The 26,004-nt window shown below is 44.9% G+C and overlaps 1 protein-coding gene across 1 annotated transcript in view; it reads right to left on the reverse strand.

The window, feature by feature from the left end:
- DNAJC10 (DnaJ heat shock protein family (Hsp40) member C10) overlaps nt 1-26,004 on the reverse strand; it is a 107,963-nt gene that overhangs the window by 76,732 nt on the left and 5,227 nt on the right. Inside the window, exons 3-7 of the mRNA XM_068245414.1 lie at nt 14,654-14,819; nt 12,668-12,718; nt 4,045-4,127; nt 2,112-2,243; nt 207-300 (exon numbers count right to left, since the gene is read on the reverse strand). Of these exons, the coding sequence (XP_068101515.1) occupies nt 207-300; nt 2,112-2,243; nt 4,045-4,127; nt 12,668-12,718; nt 14,654-14,819 (526 nt within the window). The remainder of the gene's footprint in view (nt 1-206; nt 301-2,111; nt 2,244-4,044; nt 4,128-12,667; nt 12,719-14,653; nt 14,820-26,004) is intronic.

Genomic DNA, 26,004 nt, shown 5'->3' on the forward strand with positions numbered 1-26,004 from the left:
ATAACTTTTCACTGCTCTGCAATTGAAAAAAGTACCAAAAAGTACTTTCAGAATTATTCTGAGTATGTTCTTGCTTGCTGGTGGCTTAAAAGGCATTATATTGATAAAAAATATCACCTAGGAGAAAACCTGAAATGAATTGGATCGGGCCCAATACATGTTCCATCTGAGGTTTTGTTCCCGAGCAGGGACCCTCATTTCCTTACCTGCCCATAATTCTGTTACAGAGCTCGTCACATACTTCATTGCAAAATTCACCAAATCATTTGTGGTACGATCACCAAAGTACTTAACTGGATTCTGCAAATGACAAAATTAAAAAAGTTCAAAAACACTATTAAGCCCTCTTATTTTTTTATATTATACCACTCCAGGAAAATTCACAAGCGGCTCCATCAATAAATACAGTATGACATATAGTTTGTACATGCTATCTTTAGCTCCCCAAAGGGTCACCGTCATTTTTCAAACCGGGTAGGTGGCTAAAGAACAGTTTGCGATTCAAGTGTCTTTTCCATTTAATTATAGGTATCCCCTGATGTTCACTGACAGTGCATGAGCCATCAGGCACGCTGGAATACCACATCATCTGTTATTTAACGCCTCAAGCACGCAAGACAGCTCTCTCCCATAGCACAGAACATGCTGATTGGCAGAGAACACAGAGAACAGAAAAGCTAGTTTGTACAGGAAAAGCCTGTTCAAAACAATCAAGAACTACAGGTTTGGAGGACCATTTTTGCAAGTGTGTACGAACCTTACAGACACCTGTCTATTTGTTTTTTGTAAAAAAAAAAAAAAAAGTTTTTAAAGCCCCAGATTAGTGAGAAAATGGGATGATTCCTGGTGGTTGAGACACCAACCGCCAAAGCTCTGCAATGAGAGAGACCGGAAGCCCAATTATGCAGTATCGTTAGGTAAAATTGGTATGAGTAAGATAGTAAGATATCCTCACAAGGGTGGGTTGCACTCCTGCAACCACTGACAGAGCTTACGGGAAATGAATCGTTCCCGTTCGGTATCCCAGATCCGCTTGGCAGGTGCTGGTCGGTCGCTCTCCTTAGGTATTTGGACACGTGGTTACCATATACTACCGCAAAGGGTTAGACTACAACTAAGAAAACTTGTTGGAGGCGCCCAGAATATAATTATCTTAAATCATAAGTTATAGGACTAATTTGGTCTTGCCTACATAAACGGACAAACCATATGAGTAAAAGTTTTTAACGATGCACAAAAAAACACGATGCATGGGTACTGGCCCACTTCCTCAGGTAATTAACAAAGTACCTAAGTCTGTAGCAGTCACAGCTGTGGACGCCTCTTTAAAGAGACTGCTACAGACTTAGGCACTTTGTTATTGACCTGAAGAAGCGGACCAGGACCTGTGAAACGTGTGGTCTTTTTTGTGCATCATTAAAAACTTTTACTTATAAGGTTTGACCATTTATGGAGGCAAGACCGAATTACTCCTATACCTTATGATTTAAGATAATTATATTCTGGGCGCCTCCAACAAGTTTTCTTAGATTAGTGAGAAGTTTTTTTTTTATAAATTGAATAGAGAATGTTAAATGAATTAAGATAAATAAACAAATAAATAAATCAATGATTTTTGCAATTAAAAATCTCTTGCATCAATTCAGAGATGGTTGACTCGTAAACAACCTACGGCTGCCTTCCCTCCCCCAATCAGAAACTCTCTTTTGTCACAGGGGCGTGTAGCGTGAAGAACAATTGTTCTGACAGCTGAGGCCATGCCTCCCTTTGAACTTACCATCCTACCATAACTCATTCTCCAGTATGGAGACACAACTTTAGAATGACTGTTGTGGGATTTGCGTGAGCAGGCAGTGGAGATTGCTAAGGAGATCACAAGGATCAATTGGCGCAGCAGGTATTTTTTTTTTTCTAAATAAAATGGTAACATTTTTGAGAAAAAATGAACGTTTCATTTAAGATAATGTTCTACCTATTGAATGCATGAATGCACAAAAGAAAGCAACAAAACAACAATAAAAAAAGAAACCTGCCTAAAATAGTAGCAGAGAAATATCTGGCTGAAATGGTTAAGTGCTAACGAATATTGGCAGAAGAAAAAATGAACTTACCATTCCAGCTTTAAAGATGTAAAGGCTTGGATAGCTGTTAATTCCTCGGCTCCTGCAAAGCATCCGGTCATCGCCACAGTTTACTGCTCCAATGCGAAGAAGACCATCCATCTCTTTAGCAAATTCTCTCCACTAGTTGGGAACATAGGAAATAAACAACAAGGAGTTCAGTGCAGAAGATACTCCACTACAGCACATACCAATCCTTCACAGTTAGGCTGGGTTCCCTCTTGAGCTGGACCACGAATGGCCAGCGGCAGTAGACAGTATAGTATCTGCTCCAGGGCCGTATTTACATTACAGGAGCCTATAGGCACAGATGTCCTGGCACTCTAGACTTCGCCCTCCATGAACCTACAAACCCCCGCCAAACTTCACCGCAAATGTGCTGGCTGACCCAGCTGTCACTTTTCCCTTACTTCCCTTGCCTGTCATAGGCAAGTACAGGTGTCCCCTAGTATTAGGTAGCCAGAGCTATGCTCAGTATAAGTAGCTGGAGGTGCCCCAAGCATTAGGTAGCTAGAAGTGCCCCCGACTAAAGGGAGATCTGGTCAGTGAAATGCTGAGACCTGGGTGAGTAACCTCCAATTTACACTTCACTCGGGACTCTACATAGGTTAGGCAGGAAGAAGGCACTTAGGAGGGGATTGAGCTGCCTTTCTACCATCAGGCGCCTATAGGCAACGTGCCTACAGTTCCTTATGGTAAATTCGGCCCTGATCTACACCAATGTTCTGGCTGGAGCCTAGGGCGGATGTGTCTCAAAAATGGAACAGCATGCAAGCTGCGGATTTATACTGCGGTTCTGTATCCCCATCTGTGAGAACTTCCACCACTTTCTGTAGGAAATAGAAAAGCTCTCCAATATTAAGGATCAGCAATAAATCAAACCTTTTTTTTATTCCTGTCCCTCATTTCCTGTCATCAGGGATACCCATCATTTCACACTAGAGCCCCAAAGCTCCGTGGAGCCAGACAGAGACAGGAAGTGAGTAAAAATCTGTCTCATGGCAGCAGAAAGTGCACCCCCAGTAACAACAAACCAAAAAAAAAAATACCTTAATGCCTTTACACACCACTCAAGCCAAAAACAGGGGTTTGGTTTTAAACTGGGGATATGTTGGTTTGTGGAATGAGGAGGTGGTGTAGAAAGTGAACCGTTTTGAAGCTAAAATTCCAGGAATATTGTTTTCTCCAGAAGGAACAGTCCCCTAGGTCAGCTAGATATCCATTGAAGTAAAATTACAGTAATGAAAAAGGCCCCTCAAGAACTTCTCAGAAATGAGCAGTAGTTTTACAAGTACTCGTGTTACTTTGGTCCAGAACAAGCTCATAATTTAGGGACAGGCAACATTATTACATTATTTAGGATTCCCAAGTCCTGCTTAGAGCAGCTTAATTAGAAAAAAACAAGTAAAGAAAACTGTTAAAGTGACGCAGTTCTCAAAAGAAACCAATGAGGTTCCAGCTGCTAAAAAGGAAAAGCATGCTAGCTGGTTGTTCTGTATTAATTCTTCTTCACTCTCCTTTGTAACGGTTGTATTAAATCCTCCACATAGAGACCAGAACACTCTGTGACTTGGCCTATGCATGAATTATCACTGGTGCAGTATACAGGTCCATGTTGAGGGCACTGCATACTCACTCCTAGTGAGCACTTCTTAAGCAGATCCTTGGAATTGCAGTAACAGGCCCAAAGGTCAGCCAAACGCTGTCTGTGAAATACCACTTCATCCTGGGTACCATATATAAGTATTTACAAAATCCCTGGATCTACTGCTTCCAATGGGCCTTTTATAATGTCAGGATGGGGAACGTCTATTCTCATTAGACTGAGCAGATATTACAATGTGAATTACTGTTTGGGTGAAGCAAAACCACTCAACACTACACTCAGTCAGATAGATTGCTCTACTCGTACTGAACAACTTACTGTGGGTGCCAGATCGTGACAGTGTGAACAGCGGGGCGAATAGAAATTCACAAACCACAATTCTCCAGAGTTTATTGCCCCATCTGTAAATGACAACAATAAAATAAGAATGAAGAGTGAATATCTAGAGACACAAATACACTGAAACATTAACTACAGCATAGGAAGGGGGTAACAGAATTGCATATATAAATACTAAAATAAATAAAAATAGATAATGAGCCCAAAGATAAAAAAAAAGGCATACAAATGTAACTAGGATTGATTTTTTTAAAATCATTTCAGGTTTCCTTTAAGACAACGGAAAAAAACAAAACACTTTAGCAACACACCAGTACTGCAATCAATGAGAAATATTTATTGTGTAATTTGCATGTTGCTGTCGGTTATACACACCCAAATAGTATTGGGAATATTTTGCATGCATATATTTCAGACTAAATTATGAGTCACTGTAAACCTTTCTAATCCTACTGTATATCCGACATTGGACCTATGCTGGAAAAGGCCAATGTCAGACATAGTCCAACATACAGTGGTGTGAAAAACTATTTGCCCCCTTCCTGATTCCTTATTCTTTTGCATGTTTGTCACACTTGAATGTTTCTGTTCATCAAAAACCGTTAACCATTAGTTAAAGATAACATAATTGAACACAAAATGCAGTTTTAAATGATGGTTTTTATTATTTAGTGAGAAAAAAAACTCAAAACCTACATGGCCCTGTGTGAAAAAGAAATTGCCCCCTGAACCTAATAACTGGTTGGGCCACCCTTAGCAGCAATACCTGCAATCAAGCGTCTCCGATAACTTGCAACAAGTCTTTTACAGCGCTCTGGAGGAATTTTGGCCCACTCATCTTTGCAGAATTGTTGTAATTCAGCCTTATTTGAGGATTTTCTAGCATGAACTGCCTTTTTAAGGTCATGCCACAACATCTCAATAGGATTCAGGTCAGGGCTTTGACTAGGCCACTCCAAAGTCTTCATTTTGTTTTTCTTCAGCCATTCAGAGGTGGATTTGCTGGTGTCTTTTTGGTCATTGTCCTGCTGCAGCACCCAAGATCGCTTCAGCTTGAGTTGACGAACAGATGGCCGGACATTCTCCTTCAGGATTTTTTGGTAGACAGTAGAATTTATGGTTCCATCTATCACAGCAAGCCTTTCAGGTCCTGAAGCAGCAAAACAACCCCAGACCATCACACTACCCCCACCATATTTTACTGTTGGTATGATGTTCTTTTGCTGAAATGCTGTGTTACTTCTACGACAGATTTAACAGGACACGCACCTTCCAAAAAGTTCAACTTTTGTCTCGGCGGTCCACAAGGTATTTTCCCACAAGTCTTGGCAATCATTGAGATGTTTTTTAGCAAAATTGAGACAAGCCTTAATGTTCTTTTTGCTTAAAAGTGGTTTGCGCCTTGTATATCTGCCATGCAGGCCGTTTTTGCCCAGTATCTTTCTTATGGTGGAGTTGTGAACACTGACCTTAATTGAGGCAAGTGAGGCCTGCAGTTCTTTAGATGTTGTCCTGGGGTCTTTTGTGGCCTCTCGGATGAGTTTTCTCTGCGCTCTTGGGGTAATTTTGGTCGGCCAGCCACTCCTGGGAAGGTTCATCACTGTTCCAGGTTTTTGCCATTTGTGGATAATGGCTCTTCACTGTGGTTCGCTAGAGTCCCAAAGCTTTAGAAGTGGCTTTATAACCTTTACCAGACTGATAGATCTCAATTACAGTACTATTGTTCTCATTTGTTCCTGAATTTCTTTGGATCTTGGCATGATGTCTAGCTTTTTAGGTGCTTTTGGTCTACTTCTCTGTGTCAGATAGCTCCTATTTAAGTGATTTCTTGATTGAAACAGGTGTGGCAGTAATCAGGCCTGGGGGTGACTACAGAAATTGAACTCAGGTGTGATAAACCACAGTTAAGTTATTTTTTAACAAGGGGGGCAATCACTTTTTCACACAGCGCCATGTAGGTTTTGAGTTTTTTTTCCTCGATAAATAATAAAAACCATCATTTAAAACTGCATTTTGTGTTCAATTATGTTATCTTTGACTAATAGTTAACGTTTTTGATGAGCAGAAACATTTAAAGAGACACTGAAGCGAAAAAAAAAATATTATACTATGATTTGTATGTGTAGCACAGCTAAGAAATAAAACATTAAGATCAGATACATCAGTGTAATTGTTTCCAGTACAGGAAGAGTTAAGAAACTCCAGTTGTAATCTCTACGCAAAAAAGCCATTAATCTCTACGACTTTCAAAGTCCTGGAGAGGGCTGTCTTCTGACTTTTATTATCTCAACTGTAAGTGAACAGTTTTCTTTTTATCTGCCAGAGGAGAGGTCATTAGTTCACAGACTGCTCTGAAAGAATCATTTTGAATGCAGAGTGTTGTGTAATCTGCACATATTAGAGAAGGATGCAATGTTAGAAAACACACTATATACCTGAAAATAAAAATATGAGAATATTTTCTTTGCTGCTAATCTTCTAGTAATTATTCATCGTACACAACCAATTCATTATATCATATTTTTTTTTTCGCTTCAGCGTCTCTTTAAGTGTGACAAACATGCAAAAGAATAAGAAATCAGGAAGGGGGCAAATAGTTTTTCACACCACTGTAAGAAAAATGGCTGCCGCTATGGGGCACTGTTGCCGGATAAAATGCAGCACAGGGTCAGCCACTTTAGATCAAAGTGTCAGAGTAAGTCCAACACTTTAAGCACTGCCAGCCTCATCCTCTGCGCCATATAGTCTAGATCAGAGGTCCCCACACCTTTTTCAGTCAAGGGCCGGGTCAACATACTTCAGACTGCCGGGGGGCCGGAACATCCATAAAATGATGTTGAAAAAAATTACATTGAATGTAGGTATTGATTCCCCCCAGTCATGCCTGGAGAACTCCCTGCAGCAGCCAGTCATGCGATGCCGAAAAGCGTCTTTGTGCACCAGACAGTGAAGCATACCCAGGTGACAACCTGCTGTCCAGATGGACAGCAGTGTCACCTGATGCAGAATTGGATTGGAAGCCAGCAAATGCTCGCTGGCTTCTACAGTATGTGGATGGGTGATGCCAGCACTGCTACTCTATATGCAGGCCGCCAATATTTAAAAGGTACAGTGGGCCGAATCTTTAAGTTATGCATTTTGTGTTTGGGGGGCCAGTGAAAAAGCCTCGGGGGGGTAGGGGGACCACTGCCAGATCTAGTCTGGCACAGCGTCACCCTTTGGCTGAAAGTGTCAAACAAAGTCCCACACTTTGATCCCTTCTTGTACCATGCTATGTGATTACACTGGTGTGCGTGCAAGGGGGCGGAGCTACAGGATGTAACCATGGGTGATCCAAAAAAATGGATTGGAAAGGGCCAATACATTATATAATCTACATTGATAATCTACATTGTATCAACAGCCATAAAAGGCATTTAGAAGTTACCAATATAGAGCTCTATATTCCTGCATATACTGGTAACCATTCATCTGACTGTACAATCATATGAATGATTAAAGTATATGCAGGAGTACAGAGCTCTATATTGGTAGCAGTTACAGCAACTCAATGGTTTACTGTTTAGCAGACAAATATATGTATGCAAAATATTCCCAATACTATTTGGGTATGTAAATATTTCATGTGGAGTTCAGCTATACAAACTAGTGTGTTGCTACAGTTTTTGCTAGCTATATTTTCCAATGCTAGCACCCAAGTGGCATGTTAGTATGACTTAATTGTGCAGGTAATTTTAACCCTTATAAATTACTGGAATTTTTAAGAGCCTGCCATAAGAAGCCAATAAGTTACCCATGAAATTAAGTTTTTTTTTTTGTTTTTTTTTGTTTTTTTCTTTTAATTGGTCTACTGGCCTTTAAAATTGTGTTACGAGGGATGTTGAGGCTGTAGTTACTTCCTTTTAAAGAGACACTGAAGCAAAAAAAAAATATGATATAATGAATTGGTTGTGTACTATGAATGATTACTAGAAGTTTAGCAGCAAAGAAAATATTCTCATATTTTTATTTTCAAGTATATAGTGTTTTTTCTAACATTGAACAATTCTATAATATGTGCAGATTACACAACACTCAGCATTCAAAATGATTCTTTCAGAGCAGTCTGTGAACTAATGACCTCTCCTCTAGCAGAAGAAAAGTAATTAGCTCAATAACACTTGAGATAAAAGTCAGATAACAGCCCTCTCCACGACTTTGAAAGTCGCAGAGCTTAATTGCTTTTTTGCATAGAGATAACAACTGGAGTTTCTTAACTCTTCCTGCACTGGAAACAATTAGACTGATGTATCTGATCTTAAGGTAGCCATACACTGGTCGATTTGCCATTAGATCGACCAGCTGACAGATCCCTATCTGATCGAATCTGATCAGAGAGGGATCGTATGGCTGCCTTTACTGCAAACAGATTGTGAATCGATTTCAGCCTGAAACCGATCACAATCTGTTGAGCTACTCCTGAGCGCCCTCTATTTGAACTTCCTGGTCACTGCAGTGACACAGGAAGCGCCGGGATGGAGCCGGAACAGAGCCGTGCAGCGCGGAGAAGATGCCCGGGAGCCAGCGTCAGGTAATGTATACCTGATCGGATCGGCCACCGCTAGCGACGTGCTCCCTACCCGCGGGCAATCGAGGGTAATTTCCCGCACGGCACGATCGACGGACCAATACGATTTCGGGAGGAAATCGGATCGGCGGGTGCGTTTACCTCGAACGATTGGCAGCAGATTCGATCCCGGGATCGAATCTGCTTTCGAAACGGCCGCGAATCGGGCCAGTGTATGGCCACCTTTAATGTTTTATTTCTTAGCTGTGCTACACATACAAATCATAATATCATCATTTTTTTTTCGCTTCAGTGTCTCTTTAAATGATACAGGTTGCCTTTGCATGGCTGCCCTGACGATCCTCTGCCTCGAATGCTTTAAAGTACACCTGAACTGAAAGGAATATGGATGCTGCCATATTTATTTCCTTTTAAACAATACCAGTTGCCTGGCAGTCCTGCTAACCTCTTTAGCTTCAACAGTATCTGGATCGCACACCTGAAACAAGCATGTGGCTAATCCAGTCAGACTTCAGTCCGAAACATCTGATCTGCATGCTTGTTCAGGGTCTATGGCTAGAAGTATTAGAGGCAGATGATAAGCAGGACTGCCAGGCAAGTGGTATTGTTTAAAAGGAAATAAATATGACTGTCTCCATATTCCTCTCACTTCAAGTGTCCTCTCTTGCTAGGAATACACCATGAGATTTTCTGGCAGATACAGTGGGTTGCAAAAGTATTCGCCCCCTTGAAGTTTTCCACATTTTGTCATATTACTGCCACAAACATGAATCAATTTTATTGGAATTCCACATAAAAGACCAACACAAAGTGGTGTACACATGAGAAGTGGAACGAAACTCATACATGATTCCAAACATTTTTTACAAATAAATAACTGCAAAGTGGGGTAGATGATTCAATAGATAATTTTCAACATGACCGATCTGATTTTCAATCGTTTTTCTGATCGACTTCTCATAGAAGTGAATGGAAAGACGACTGGAAAAGCGACCGGACAGTAAATCTGCTGAAAAATCTCATTGTGTATTCCCAGCATTAGCCACAGATCCAGAACAAGAACGCAGATAAGGTGCTTAGATTGAAATGATACTTCATTGTCACGCCGATGTGCATGGCTGTGGCGGCAGCCCCAGGTGTAAGGTCCTGCAGTGTATCGGTGTAAGGTCCTGCGGGCCTGTTTTGCAAGAGATCGCGCTGAAGCGCGCACATCTCCGCTTCTATGGCGGAGCTCCGCCCCGCTTTCAGTCCCCCAGTTCACCAGAAAATCGTAATGTGGGCACCAGTCACCAGAAAATCGTAACGTGAGCAGCAGTCACCAGAAAATTGTAACGTGGACAGCATTCACCAGACAATCGTAATGTGGGCAGCGTTCACCAGAATATCGTAATGTGGGACAGAAAATCGTAATGTGGGCAGAGTTCACCAGAAAATCGTAATGTGGGCAGCGTTCACCAGAAAATTGTAACGTGGACAGCATTCACCAGACAATAGTAACGTGGGCAGTGTTCACCAGAAAATCGTAATGTGGGCCAGAAAATTGTAATGTGGGCAGAGTTCACCAGAAAATCGCAATGTGGGCAGCAGTCACCAGTAAATTGCAATGTGGGCAGTCAGTCACCAGAATATCGTAATGTGGGCAGCAGTCACCAGAATATCGTAATGTGGGCAGCAGTTACCAGAATATCGTAATGTGGGCAGCAGACACCAGAAAATCGTAATGTGGGCAGCAGTCACCAGAAAATCGTAATGTGGGCAGCAGTCACCAGAAAATCGTAATGTGGGCAGCAGTCACCAGAAAATCGCAATGTGGGCAGCAGTCACCAGAATATCGTAATGTGGGCAGCAGACACCAGAAAATCGTAATGTGGGCAGCAGACACCAGAAAATCGTAATGTGGGCAGCGTTCACCAGAAAATTGTAACGTGGACAGCATTCACCAGACAATAGTAACGTGGGCAGTGTTCACCAGAAAATCGTAATGTGGGCCAGAAAATTGTAATGTGGGCAGAGTTCACCAGAAAATCGCAATGTGGGCAGCAGTCACCAGTAAATTGCAATGTGGGCAGTCAGTCACCAGAATATCGTAATGTGGGCAGCAGTCACCAGAATATCGTAATGTGGGCAGCAGTTACCAGAATATCGTAATGTGGGCAGCAGACACCAGAAAATCGTAATGTGGGCAGCAGTCACCAGAAAATCGTAATGTGGGCAGCAGTCACCAGAAAATCGTAATGTGGGCAGCAGTCACCAGAAAATCGCAATGTGGGCAGCAGTCACCAGAATATCGTAATGTGGGCAGCAGACACCAGAAAATCGTAATGTGGGCAGCAGACACCAGAAAATCGTAATGTGGGCAGCAGTCACCAGAAAATCGCAATATGGGCAGCAGGCACTAGAAAATCGTAATGTGGGCAGCAGTCACCAGAATATAGCAATGTGGGCAGTCAGTCACCAGAAAATCATAATGTGGGCAGCAGGCACTAGAAAATCGTAATGTGGGCAGCAGTCACCAGAAAATCGTAATGTGGGCAGCAGTCACCAGAAAATCGCAATGTGGGCAGCAGTTACCAGAAAATCGCAATATATGGGCAGCAGTCACCAGAAAATCGTAATGTGGGCAGCAGTTACCAGAAAATCGCAATGTGGGCAGCAGACGCCTGAAAATCACAATGTGGGCAGCAGACACCTGAAAATCGCAATGTGTGCAGCAGACACCTGAAAATCGTAATGTGGGCAGCAGGCACCTGAAAATCACAATGTAGGCAGCAGTCACCAGAAAAAAAATGCCCCTGTAAAAAGAAAAACAATTCACTTACCTGACAGAAGTCTTCTCCTCTCCCGGCATCTGGCTCGCAGCTCCTCGAGTCCTCCTGCAGCACATCTCCCGCGCTGACAGGCAAAGTGCAGGGCTACGGCAAGATGGCTGCCGAAGCCCTGTACTAGAGACACAAATAGTCTCCAGTGTAGGGCTTCTTCAGCGGCCATCTTGCCGTAGCCCTGCTCTGCCTGCCGGAGACTATGCAGGCTGCTGGAGCGGGGCAGCGGGGAATGAACTGGCGCAGCGTCTATTAGACGCTGCGGCCAGTTGAGCACCTTGCTGGGGGGTCCAGAGCAGCACTCCCCCCACGCACAGTGAGCGGGCCCCAGAGCAGCCCCGGGCCCCCCTGCGGCTGAGAGGGTCGCATTCCCGGTAGGTACGCCGGTGTATCTCATCATGTCACATGTCAGTTCGGGTATCCTTTAAAGCAGCAGTGGCCAATTTATCAAAAAATGGCCTGGTCTTTAGGGGGGAGTTTAACACTGCGGTCCTCAAGTGGTTAAGGTGCCATTCAGAGACTAGAGAAGTAAATTGCTGTATCATACACTACCCATAGTACAGGCTAAAGAAAATGGCACGCTTAATTGAAAGACAGGTGGCATCATGGGATAATCTAATTAGTTATACATCTAGCAAACTCTCTACTCCGTCTGTAGTCAATAAGGACATATTTTAGTTGTATGTTATGTCATACTACAGTTCTGCCTTGAGACATCCAAAACTTGCTTCAAGGAGTGACCTAAGCTTGCCTAGTGTATTATATGGCAGCAAGCCTGCTCTCACACCATTCCACAAGGGGCAGTCCTGTACATCGCACTACCTAGGATGTAACTATGCATGGATGCACTGCAGCAGTTGTGGCATATGCAGGCTTTGGGCGTCAGTGGCTATTGCATTGCAGGCAGAGTTTTTGGCATGCTTTGGGCAACGTTAGGTTTTGGGCGGAGGTGGTATTTGCTGTAGGCGGCCGTTGTGGTGCGCGTGCGCAGGGGCAGAATTTAGTATATACTATGATTTGCAATTTGAGAATTGCTGGTTTACTGGTTATAACCAATAAAATCCCTTGGATTCATTTGAAAAATGGAGGCAGTTTGTCAGCCAATATTTTTTTTGTTCACCATAATAAAGACATACTGCCTCCCCCCCCCCCCCCCCCCCAAAAAAAAAGTATTGCAAACTGTTAAATATTAAGTAATTTGATTATATAAACTTACCAAATTCTCCTCTGTCCAACGTGACAATTTCAGGATCATCATCGTAAATACCTGAAACACAAAAAAAATCATTTATCAACTAGAAAAGTAATAGTGATTTTCACTTTTGGATTACCTGTTTAGCATCTTTTTTTGCTTGTTTACCAGATAAAAATAAAGAATTGACTTTTTATTTTATGCCCGACAGTTACTCCTTAACAGCCTGTGCTTTCAAATGAGCTTATCTACCTTATCTGCCGTGGCAGTCATGTGACACACGGGAGTGATCACATTACAACTTGTGATTAGACCAGGCATGGGCAAACCTGGCCCTCCAGCTGTTAAGGAACTACAAGTCCCATAATGCATTGCAGGAGTCTGACAGCCACAGTCATGACTCAAAGGCAAATGCATTGTGGGATTTGTAGTTCCGTAACAGCTGGAGGGCCAAGTTTGCCCATGCCTGGATTAGACACAGATAAGGGGGAATTAGACAGGCTAAACTCTCTAAATACATACAGGGTGCATTTCTCTATGTTTTCCTTCTGACTTTTGCAAGAGTTCAGGTCCACTTTCAGTGAACATGACTTGTATATGCCAACCAGAAGAAAGGAGAAGTCTATTCCATTTTGTTTTAAGACTAAAAACCACTCAGTAAGAAAAAAAACTATGCAGCAAGCTCTGTACGTATGAGCTCAGCACATCTTCAGGGCTTTAGAAGCGTGGCAAAACGCCACTGCTCAATCAACTGTAACCATACAAAGTGACCTGAAAAGTTAGTCACCTGGACAAGGACATCCTGGAGTGAAAGACATTAAAGACAGCTTTCCAAACAGAGTGAAAATTAATAGAAACAACTTTTACACTTTCATTTGGGAAACAGCCACAGCTCATGTTATATGATAAACATTTGAAATGTAAAAGAATGCTTCTAATGAAACCAGATAACTGCAAAGGGCAGGAAACCAATCATATTCCTTCAGTCAGCCTACTCTAATCTGATAAAAGGTAAAATGAGACTGGATGCTTTGTGTTCCAACACACTATATTCTCCACATGAGGAAACAGGAACTCTTTCTAACGATACACACTAAAAGCATTTTTCCTTACCACACGCAGTCACACATACAACAAGCCATGGCCTTTGCTTTGTTTTTGGCCACTTATGTTTCATGCACTTCCAAAGCAGGCACTGCACCCTTGTGCAAGTGGCACTGTGGAGATGCCATACTGTATATGCGCTGGCTCACCAAGCACAAGAATACATATTTCATTTACCTCTTCTGGCCTCACTGCCTTTGAAGTCCTGTGAGACTTTAAACAGAAAACAGGGATACACTTTCCATTAAAAAGGAACCTGAAGTGAAAGGGATATGAAGGCTGCAATATTTATTTCCCTTTAAACAATACCAGTTGCCTGGTTGTCCTGCTCATCTTCACACATACCTCGACTGTGTATTGTCCGTTCCTCTCCTTGTTGTGCCTGTAATCACTCCATAAACAATTTGACAAGTCAGATTATCAGACAGAAAGATGCAGACTAAGGGCTCTTAAAAGCGCAAGTTTTGTGTGGGTGATTTTACCGCAATTAACATGGTAAAAATCACTGTACACTTCTGTGATTCTTGACGATCAGCATTTGTACAATCACTGTACCGCGATCGCTCGAGAATCGCAGCAAAATGCTGCAGGTAACACGTTTTGCGATTGCCCTTAATTGTGAAAACGCTCACGATCGCTGGCAATCACGGCAGTGAGATCACTGCCATTAGCTTTCTATTGCACTAACGCTTTAAACATTCAATATAGCCCTTTACTGTAATCAACTAGTCTTTTACTTTTAGTTCACAAAAAAAATGTTTGGTTTTTACATTCATGTTTATTTCAGATGTCACTTCAGGTACCTTGTATGCAGCACCATTCACAATCACCTGTTAGTTCAATATGAAGGCTTTCACTAAGCACAATATATGCAGATTCCAGTAAAAATGAAGATGGAGCACATACCAAAGTCATATCGATAATAACTCCAGCTCTCATATCGGCCTCCTTGCTGTTGATCTTCAAGTCCCTTTTCTCCATATTTATCGTATTTCTTTCGGAGATCCTCATCTTTTAAAACTTCATAGGCACGGTTTATTTTTAAAAATTTGTCATGTGCATCAGGATCATTCTAGAAAAGAAACCCCATATAGAACAGACCATGAGCAAATGGAAAGACAAAAACCTACGTAATAAAGTCACAAACTGCCCAAATGGTTTGCACAATATATCAATATAAAGAGTGTCTTTACTTTACACTTTTTAAAAGTACCGCAAATTTTGTTTGCGAAAAGAAAAAAAAATGAACAAAATGTTTCTTTTAAAATTGAAGGTTTGGAGGTTCCTAAACTGGTCTTTGACCTGGAAATAGTTGTCATCATAGAAGTTTAAATGGAGTATGCCATCTACAAGCATACAGTGTATAAACTAGCATTCAAATTCATGATATCCTGGACACCCAGATTCTCCCAAACAACACACCTCAGCATCATATCAGTACTGAACAAGTGGACAGGGCCTGGAGGGGTTCACTTACTTGCGCTTTATGGTGTGCTTCAAAAAGTATGTTAAAAAAAGGGGGGGGGGGGGGGTTGATTATGAATGTCTGCTACATTGGAATATCCTCAGCTAGCCCCTAATGTAATTCATACAGGACACCCTTTCCTCAGCCTTCATTCTCCATTTAAAACAGTCTGGTCAGTACTGTGCTGCCACTGGTGTAATAGCCCCTGAAAGAATCTTGTCCCCACCCGGCACGTCCGAGACCATGCAGAGCAGTGGTAGCGGAGCATATACTGTACTTTACCCAATACCTTTTCACTACTCTATGTAGCCACGCCTTGCAGCCTGTTAGCTTGCAACTTCCTATCACATGACATGCAGTGTCAGGAAAACCAATAGGCTTCACGTCGCGGCTAAACGGAGCAGTGAAAAAAACCATTCCTACCGGAATTAGGTAAAGTATAAGCTCCAGCTGCCTTTGCTCTGCATGATCGCAGGGAAGGGGGGGGGGGGGGGGGGGGAATAGGAGAGATGTTCGGGGAGCTTGTGTTTGGGAGGGGAAGGGGCCCAGGCTCTGCCAGAAAAAAAAGTTATGTCCCTGGTGTCTGCTACAGAATTTTACCTAGTGCTATGCAAGGACTCCGTACCCACCTCCCCCCACCTCATTACATTATTTTTAATGCCCTCTTAGCATCTAAATCATGCACTAAACTATTTGTTCCTGTGAGTAAGGCCCAGTGCACACCAAAACCGCTAGCAGATCCTCAAAACGCTAGAGGTTTTTGGAGCAGATTTCAGAGCGATTCTTGGTATGTTTAGAGATGTTTTCTAAACATGCCTAGCGTTTTTGTGTAGCAGATTACAAATATTGTTACAGTTAAAGCTGTTACGGAACAGCTTCTGTATCAAAATGCCTGGAAAACCGCTCTGATGTAGCGTTTTCCAGAGCGGTTTGCGTTTTTTCTAGACTTTACATTGAGGCAGAAACGCTTCTGCAAACCGCAAAAGTGCTGCAGGACCCACGTTTGCGGTTTGCTAAAAACTGCAAACCGCACTGTGCACCGGGCCATTGAAATACATTAGCCAAGCGTTTTCCAAGGCGGAAGCGGTTTGCGGATCGCTTCAAAAAACGCTTGGTTTGCACCAGGCCTCAGTTTTGTGTTAAAGCTACACAGAAAAATTATTAAACAGAAAAACATGCCTCCTTTTGGGGCCATACACCAATGCATGGTGTATACCAGTAACAGCAAAGACTCACAAGAGAAAGTACAGTAATAAGAGCAAAATGTGAGCATAGCTCACAAACGAACACATTTACAGATGGGTGTAACATGATTACAAAGCCAAATACATGACCTCAACAAAATTAACCAGAGCAGTGCAGCAAATGTATTAAATCAGATGTAATGTTCTTTTTTTTATTAAAAGGGAAACTTAACCCGAGAGGTATATGGAGGATGCCATATTTATTTCCGTTTAAACAATAACAGTTGCCTGGCAGTCCTGCTGATCTCTTTGGCGGCAGTAGTGTCTGAATCAGTAAGCAATGTTTTAGGAGAAGCACCAAAAATCTGTAAAATTTTGAGTGTACCTCGGTCAAGGTCTCAGTGCCCATAGAGACCCACAACAATGCATCCACAAGTAGGACCGGCACCACTCCAGAAAACTCGTATTAAAGCTCTTTTATTCAATCAAAACATGGCTGAGCATAGGGCCCATACACCTAACGATTTTCCCGCCGATATACAGCAGATTCGATCACTGTGATCGAATCTGCTGTGAAATCTTTGCGCAAACGTTGACAGAACGATCGATTTCCAACCAAAATCAATCGTCCGTCGATTCCCGACGTTCCTGTCCGTGCGGAAGATTTCGCTCGATCGCCGGCGGGTCGGGAGTGCGTCGATAGCGGCGTTCGAATGCCCAACGACCGACGCAATACAACGGCAATACATTACCTGTTCCGCCGTCGTGTGTCCCCGCTGCTCCTTCTCCGCTGGGCTCCGAGTCCGGCAGGCTTCACTTCTTCCTGTCCCAGCAGGAAGTTTAAACAGTAGAGCGCCCTCTACTGTTTAAACTTCCCCGGACAGGAAGTTCAGTGTAGCTGGAGTCGAGCGCGGAGAAGAAGACAGCGGAGACCGGGGGACTCACACCAGCTGGATCAGGTAATGTATGCAGGCGGCAGCTCCACACATTGTGATCGGTTTCTACCTGAAATCGATTCACAATCTGTTTGCAGTAAAGGCAGCCATACGATCCCTCTCTGATCAGATTCGATCAGAGAAGGATCTATCTGTTGGTCGATCTGATGGCAAATCGACCAGTGTATGGCCACCTTTAGAGTTGCCGTTTGTTTGCTCTTTATGTTTACTGATATCCATTCGTGAGATGAATCATTGCTGAATGGGTGGATCCTGGACAGACTGTTGCTTCCTGATGTCCTACCAAATCGTTGATACAACCTCATAATGTGGGTTGTCACCAGCTGGTAAGCCTCTTTCCTTTTTCTGGGTATCCATGATTACAGAGCTGTGCCGTGACCCCGATATTTACTGTGGTGGACATTTGCCTGCTCTCATTCTTTGTTGAAGACTTGTCTTCTGTTTTTGGATTCTGCGTTGATTATATATCATTTATACATATATTCGACTTAATAAAAATTTTGATAAAAGCAAAAAAACTTCACTGGTCCCATCCTGATGCACCCTTGTGGCCGCAATTCAAAACCTTTAGGCCTCTAAGCTCTAAGGCCTGGAACTCACTTGCAATCGCTAGCGATTTGTGATAGCGTTTTGCAAGCGATTTCCCTGCTCGTATACAATGCATTAGGATGGAAACGCTCCCAAAATGCTGCCTGTTCTGCGATTTGCTTAATTGTAATCGCTGTAGTGGAATCTGTCCCATCAATTTACATTGGCAGTGTTTAGGGAAATCACTAGGGATTTCAAGCGCTTCCCAAATGCTCAAAAAAACGCTCTAGTGGGTTCCAGGCCTTACTGCGATTTCAGCAATGGGATGTAACGCAATCTGCAGGGACATCAGAAGTGCTGTCTGATGTTCCCATCCATGTGTTGTGGTTCATTGCGGATTCGCAACACATACTTGTTGATGAATTCCTGCAAATGCATTGGAATTTCCATTAATCGTGCTTTCTAAAGCACTTAAAGAGTAACTGTCAGGCTGCAAAAGCTAATTTAAACCTCTATTCTCCTGTGTTAAACAGTTTAGAAGGAAGCCAAAAAGGCAATACTGAAGTTAAAAATCTCTCTTACTGTGATGTGTGCTGAACAGCAAGGCTGTTATTCCCAAGCTGGTAAGGAGGCCGGCAGGACGCATAACAGATACTGCAAAGCATTCTGGGGCTGTCTCTTCTCCCCACTGCACTACCTTGGGTCATCCCCTTAATTTCCCTATCACGCCCTAAGGCTGTTTTCACAGTGAGAAGTTACAGGCTCATGTTACAGCAGCTTCTAACAGCAGCCTAAACTCACAGCACTGAAAAATCACAGAGCACATGTTCGGTTAGAGCAGCGTTTCCCAACCGCTGTGCCGCGGCACACTAGTGTGCCGCGGCATGTTGCCTGGTGTGCCGTGCGTTCCTACTGTATGTAGAACGCAGGAGGGGGAAAGCAGCGCTAGAAGGAGGGGCAGTGGAGGCAGCGGTGGGGAGGGGGGGGAGGGGGGAAATATCCCCCCCCTCCCTCACCTGGGACCCCTCCTTCTGCCTCTCTCCCCCTCCATTTATGGGTGGCAAGTGCGGGGTCGGCGGCGGGGAGGCACGCGGAGAATTACTCACCACTTCCGCGTTCCAAGCGCCGGCAGCGTCATGTCGTCAGATCTCCGCCTTCAATGCCGCCCACTGTGCTTCCGCTAATCAGGAAGCACAGTGGGCGGCATTGAAGGCGGAGATCTGACGACATGACGCTGCCGGCGCTTGGAACGCAGAAGTGGTAAGTCTGCGCATGTCTCCCCGCCGCCGAGCCGCCCCGCACTTGCCACCGATAAATGGAGGGGGAGAGAGGCAGAAGGAGGGGTCCCAGGTGAGGGAGGGGGGGGATATTTCCCCCCTCCCCACCGCTGCCTCCACTGCCCCTCCTTCTAGCGCTACTTCCCCCCTCCTGGGCATCTATACTGGGGGCAACTGTACTAGCTATACTGGGGGCAACTAAACTAGTTATACTGGGGGCAACTAAACTAGCTATACTGGGGCAATTAAACTAGCTATACTGGGGGCAATTAAACTAGCTACACTGGGGGCAACTAAACTAGCTACACTGGGGGCAACTAAACTAGCTACACTGGGGGCAACTAAACTAGCTACACTGGGGGCAACTAAACTAGCTACACTGGGGGCAATTAAACTAGCTATACTGGGGGCAATTAAACTAGCTATACTGGGGGCAACTAAACTAGCTACACTGGGGGCAACTAAACTAGCTACACTGGGGGCAACTATACTAGCTATACTGGGGCACTACCTACCTATACTGGGCACTATGCTAGCTATGCTGGGCACTATACTAGCTATACTGGGCACCATACTAGCTATCTGGGCACTATACTAGCTATCTGGGCACTATAGTAGCTATACCGGGCACTACCTACCTATACTGGGGCACTACCTATCCATACTGGGACTATACTAGCTATACTGGGGTAACTATACTAACCATACTGGGGCAACTAAACTCCCTATACTGGGGCAACTATGCTAGCTATGCAGCCGCACCCCAGCCCCCCCCCCCATAGCCTGCTACACACGGCACTGTCCACTAGGTCGCGCAAACACCCGCGCGCCCCCCGCCGTTCCCCGGAGAAAAATATGGTCAGAAAGTGTTCCCCGGGCCGGAAAAGGTTGGGAACCACTGGGTTAGAGTATACTGCATGAGTCCGCTATTGTTCCTAGCCACATGGCTAATTAATATTCACTGCACAGTAGTGTTGTCCATTAGGATCTTTTTTGTGAGTCGAATCATCAGGAAGCAGGGAGGATATGACATCACAATTGGCTTCATAGGAGACTGACAAACATGGAACCTGCCATGAGCTGTCAGGAGCATCATTCTCTGCAAATACTATATAAAACTTCTGTGAAATCCAAACGTGGACAGTGAAATGCATATGTAATGTAAATAGAGCCAATATTTAGCTACTGATATATGTGTTTTTTTTCTCTGAGACCCTATACCTAACAGCTCCTCTATAAAGGAGTTATCATTTTTACGCATTCCCGCTGATGCAGGAACAGTAACACATACATTTTTACACGTTAGTGGTTCAATGCGTAAAAATGTACACGCTAAACCACTACCGCGTAAAAATGTATGTGTAAGGCTGGTTTCACAGTAGGACGTCGCGTTTTAGGGGACGTTATGGTCGCATAACGTGCCCCTAACGCAACGCCTGGTGCTCTCTAATGTGGACGTCAGAGTGAGCCGCGTTGTGCAGCTCACTCTGGCGTCCGTGATGCGTACTCTTGGACGCATGCGGCATCACGTGGTCCCGCCCGGCCAATCGCCGCACAGAGCGGCCGCTCCAGGAAGTAAACACTGCACGTCACTGAGTGCAGTGAATATTAATTAGCCATGTGCCTGGCCGCTATCCGCTCCTCCCCAACATTACTGAGCATGTGCAAGCAGTCTAACGCGGCTCTGCCGCTTATAAAGTACTGCATGCAGTACGTTGTCTAATGGCGCAGCGTTACTAAGTAACGCAACGTGGGCACTGTGAACAGCCCATTGATTTTTCATTGTTGTGCGGTGGGGTGCGCTACAGGCTGCTCTAACGTGCGCCTGTAACGTCCCACTGTGAAACCAGCCTTAATGTTCCTGCACCAGCGGGAATGCGTAAAAATGTACCCAGTGCGGCCCGCCAAACCCGAGGTCGGCAAAAACTAAACTAGCTGACGGGAGGGACCAGAGCAACAGTGAGTGACTATGAGGGCACAGGATGGCTGCATGGGGCTGGTAGAAGCCTTTTCTGGCTCCAGCAGGGGAGCTGTTTCGGCTCTTCTGATGGAGATAGGGTCCGCTCTACTGCGCAGGTGACTTGCGCCTGAGCAGTAAAGCGGCCCGATGGAGATCGGCTATTTTCGCCTATCTCCGTGCAGAGAGCGGATACTGCGCCTGCGCTGGAGCCACGGAGGTAAATATTTACATTGCTGCCGCTCCGGGAGGATTTTCGCCACCGCCGTGGGACAGAGGAGGACGTGGGAAGCCTCAATAGGATCCGGAGGCTTCCCCCACCCGAGGCGAGTACCCCCCAGGGGAGTTTTTTTCGTTAAAGAAAATCTATAAGTGTAGAGGGCGCCTTAGGCTAAGTTCACAGTGGGAAGCTGCATTGCATACCTTGTAAAAATAGCAATGTAACGGAGAGGTAAATCTGACTCGCACATTATGCGCAGGATATAGCATACCTCCCAACTTTAAGAGATAAGAAAGAGGAACACTTTAAGACATGCCCCTGCCACACCTCTAACCACTCCCTTACCACACCCCTCACCAAGCATATCCCAAAGAATTCAGGCACAAAGGATTTAGTTTTATTATTTAAACCACACTGGTCCTCTTTATCATTTTAACATTGGAAAATAAGAAAGTAGCGCAATTGTGTTCGAAACTGTATTTGTATTGTATTGTGTTTTGTTTAACATTTACACTGTGTTTCGTGTTTTTCTCAGCCCTGTATGCCAAGTCCAATTCCGGGCACGACCCAGTCGTGCTTGGCGAAATAAAAATGATTCTGATTCTGAAGAAATATATAAACTTGATTGATGTGACTAAAGTTTAGAGTCCTTTAAACACATTTCAGTGGAAAAAAAAAATCAGTCTTGAAAGAGAGACAAATAAGGAAGAAAGAGGGATAGAGGGATTTGGTTCCCAAAGAGGGACTGTCACTGCAAAAGACGGACAGTTGGAAACTATGATACAGTCAATGAAAAGTATGCTTTAGAGCAGGGGTAGGGAACCTATGGATCGGGAGACAGATATGGCTCTTTTGATGGCTACATCTGGCTCACATACAAATCAGTAGGAGTTGATTCACAAAGCAATGTTGCTCAAGCAGCACAGCTTAGTGTGGCAGCACAAGTAAAATTTTCAAAGTAGGCACACTACTGCTGTAGCATGCACTACTAACTTACTTGCGCTCCCCCCAAAACGAACAGCTGCTTCAGTTGTCCCACTCTGGACCCTGTCAGCTCCAGTGACTTTGTAGAATGGGATTCCCGCACTTTGATAGGCCCAATAGGCTGTCTATCACTTGACAGACAGCCTATTCGGCCAAAGTACGGGGATCTCGTCCTAAGAAGTGAATGAACCCCCAAATCACCTAGCTAATCGTACAAGCTGTTAGTCGGTATTTCTCCTGTCTGGTTCTCGGGGAAATTGCTGATGTTGCTGAAATCCAAGAGAAGCTGCAGACGTGTCTGACACTTCCGCTGCCTGGAGGATCAACTGTATACACATCACAATGGCAACAGGGACGTGAGCCCTACTGTCCCAGTTTGAAACATATTGTATGGCTCTCATGGAATTACATTTTAAAAAATGTGGCATTTATGGCTCTCTCAGCCAATAAGGTTCCTGACTCCTGCTTTAGAGCATACATGCCAAACTCCGTCCCACGGGCCAAATCTGGCCCTCAGAGCTATTAAATTTGGCCCTCAAGTAGTTTCCCCACATTGCATTGTTTGGCCCACTCTAGACCACCAGGGGAGCTATAGTGGAGATGAAGCTCTAAATCCCCAGGGAAGCCGTATAGAGGAGGGAAGGGGAAAGCACCAAACACTAGGAAACTGTATAGGAGAGGGTGGGGCCTCTAGACACCAGGGAACTGTATATGGGCACTAAGGTGGCGTAGTGGTTAGCGCTCTTGCCTCTCATAGCTGGGTCCCCGGTTCGAGCCCCAGCCAGGTCAACATCTGCAAGGAGTTTGTATGTTCTCCTGTGTCTGCGTGGGTTTCCTCTGGGCCCTCCAGTTTCCTCCCACATCCCAAAAACATGCAGATAAGTTAATTCCCCCTAAAATTGGCCCTGGACTATGATACATGCGCTACATGATACATACAGACATATGACTCCGGTAGGGACTAGATTGTGAGCCCTCTGAGGGTCAGTTAGTGACAAGACTATATACTCTGTACAGCGCTGCGTAATATGCTGGCGCTATTAAATACTTAAATAGATACATAATAAATAGGGAAGGGTGGGTGCCTCTAGACACCAGGGAACTGTATAGGGGAGGAAGGGGGTCATTAGACACCTGGGAACTTTATAACTGAGGCAGGAGGCCACAAGACATTGAGGTTGGCCCCCGACTAGGTCCCAGTGTACAATTTCGGCCCACTTTGTATTTGAGTTTGACACCCCTGCTTTAGAGGCACTGCTAACATGCGCATTATGCCGTAATGCACTGCATAGTCTGTGACTACCGGTGTATTGCATGAGGGGTATGTGTGTGATGGCATAGATGCACTGGCGTAACAATAGGGGAAGCGGCCGCTGGGCCGCTCATGGTCGTTTTGGGGGGCAGGAGGGATCGCAGCATGAGGGGAGAGCTTGGCAGCAGGTCGGCGGGGGTGGGGGGGCCTTGGGGGGGGGGGTGTCTTGCAGTCGCCCCCCTCACCTCAGGGTCTCCCCTCTGCGCTCCCCTCCTGCATCTATGTAAGTGTTAGCGGCGGCAGCAGCAGCTATAATTGTGAAATTAATTGGAAATCGGCGACCTCCGGTGGTGAATGGAGGTAATTATAGCTGCTGCTGCCGCCGCTAGCACTTACATAGATGCAGGAGGGAAGCGCAGAGGGGAGAGTCCGAGGTAAGGGGGGGGACCATCCCCCCTCCCCACTACCAAGCTCTCCCCTCATGCTGCGACCCCTCCTGCCCCCCTAAAACGGCCAGGAGCGGGTCCCAGGGTATGGGGGGGGCCCTGCTCAAATTCTTGCAGGGGGACCCGAAGACTTCTAGTTACGCCCCTGCATACATACACCTCACATGCTAGAATGCCAGCAACCAGGTGGGGCCTCAGTGAGGCGGTACAGTGTGGATACTTGGGGATGGCATGAGAGGTAAAGAATAATTGCAAGTGCACCATGGCAGTCAACAGATATCTCTCCAATCAGATTCTCAGAGAAAGAGATCAGTCTATTGGTCAATCGGCCACCAAAATTGCTCGATGAATGGCCACCTTTAGAGGCAGAGGATCAGCAGGGCAGCCAGCGAATCTGCATTGTATTAAAGGAAATAAATACGGCAGTCTCCATACGTCTCTCACTTCAGTCCTTTTAACCTCCCCGGCGTTCTATTGAGATCGCCAGGGAGGCTGCGGGAGGGTTTTTTTTTAATTAAAAAAAAACTATTTCATGCAGCCAACTGAAAGTTGGCTGCATGAAAGCCCACTAGAGGGCGCTCCGGAGGCGTTCTTCCGATCGCCTCCGGCGCCCATAATAAACAAGGAAGGCCGCAATGAGCGGCCTTCCTTGTTTTGCTTAGATCGTCGCCATGGCGACGAGCGGAGTGACGTCATGGACGTCAGCCGACGTCCTGACGTCAGCCGCCTCCGATCCAGCCCTTAGCGCTGGCCGGAACTTTTTGTTCCGGCTGCGCAGGGCTCAGGCGGCTAGGGGGGCCCTCTTTCGCCGCTGCTCGCGGCGAATCGCCGCAGAGCGGCGGCGATCAGGCAGCACACGCGGCTGGCAAAGTGCCGGCTGCGTGTGCTGCACTTTATTTGATAAAAATCGGCCCAGCAGGGCCTGAGCGGCAGCCTCCGGCGGTGATGGACGAGCTGAGCTCGTCCATACCGCTCAGGAGGTTAAAGGACAACTGTAATGAGAGCAATATGGAGGCTGCCATATTTATTCCCTTTTAAACAATACTAGTTGCCTGGCTATTCTGCTGATCCTCTGCCTCTAATACTATTAGCCATAGACTGAACAAGCATATGGAGATAAGAGGTTTCTGACATTATTGTGAGATCTGACAAGATTAGCTGCATGCATCTTTCTCGAGTGATTCAGACACTACAGAAGCCAAATAGATTAGCAGGACTGCCAGGCAACTGGTATTGTTTAAAAGGAAATAAATGACAGCCTCCATATACTTCTCACTTCAGGTTCCCTTTAAGGCCTTCAGAAAGAAAATGATAGAATTCTATGAGCCTAGGAAGGGATTATACAATATATCCTACTTAGGATTTAGGCTATTTCGGCACATTCACCCTAAAAAGAGAATTAAAATTTTTTGAAATAAGTGTCTAGGAACACACAAATTTCATCACAAGTCACTCTTGCTACCACTTACGGTATGTAAAAAGTCTGCAATTAGACTAGAAGAAGAATCTACACAAACTAGATCTACATGGAATGTGTGCCAACAGGAAAGATCTATTGTCCAGGAACTACAAAGTGAGATGAAGGTTTGCTTTTAAACACCTAGTGGAAGATCAGGACTTCTGAGGCAGATGAGGCAAAGACAGGGTTCTCTGCCACAGAGACTTACTACTTGTTTGGCAACCAGAGATAGCATTTCATAGTTGTAGAAAATTTGGGATGGAGCATGAGGATGTGGGTAGCTCACTGCCACAAAACACACTGGGCCTGATTCACAAAGCGGTGATAACCCAGTTATCACGCCTAAAAGACTTTAGGCGTGATAACCTTTGCACTAGCAGAGTTATCACCGCTTGGTGCTGCTGATCGCGCGCAAAGCCCATAGGGTTTAATGGGCGCATCGCGCGCACTGCGACGTGCGCCGCACGATTTTGCACGAGTTTCTTTTCATCACGCCTAAACTGAGTTTAGGTGTGATAAAGGGCTTTAC

Source organism: Hyperolius riggenbachi, chromosome 7, assembly GCF_040937935.1.
Source record: "Hyperolius riggenbachi isolate aHypRig1 chromosome 7, aHypRig1.pri, whole genome shotgun sequence".
Classification (NCBI taxonomy): Eukaryota; Metazoa; Chordata; class Amphibia; order Anura; family Hyperoliidae; genus Hyperolius; species Hyperolius riggenbachi.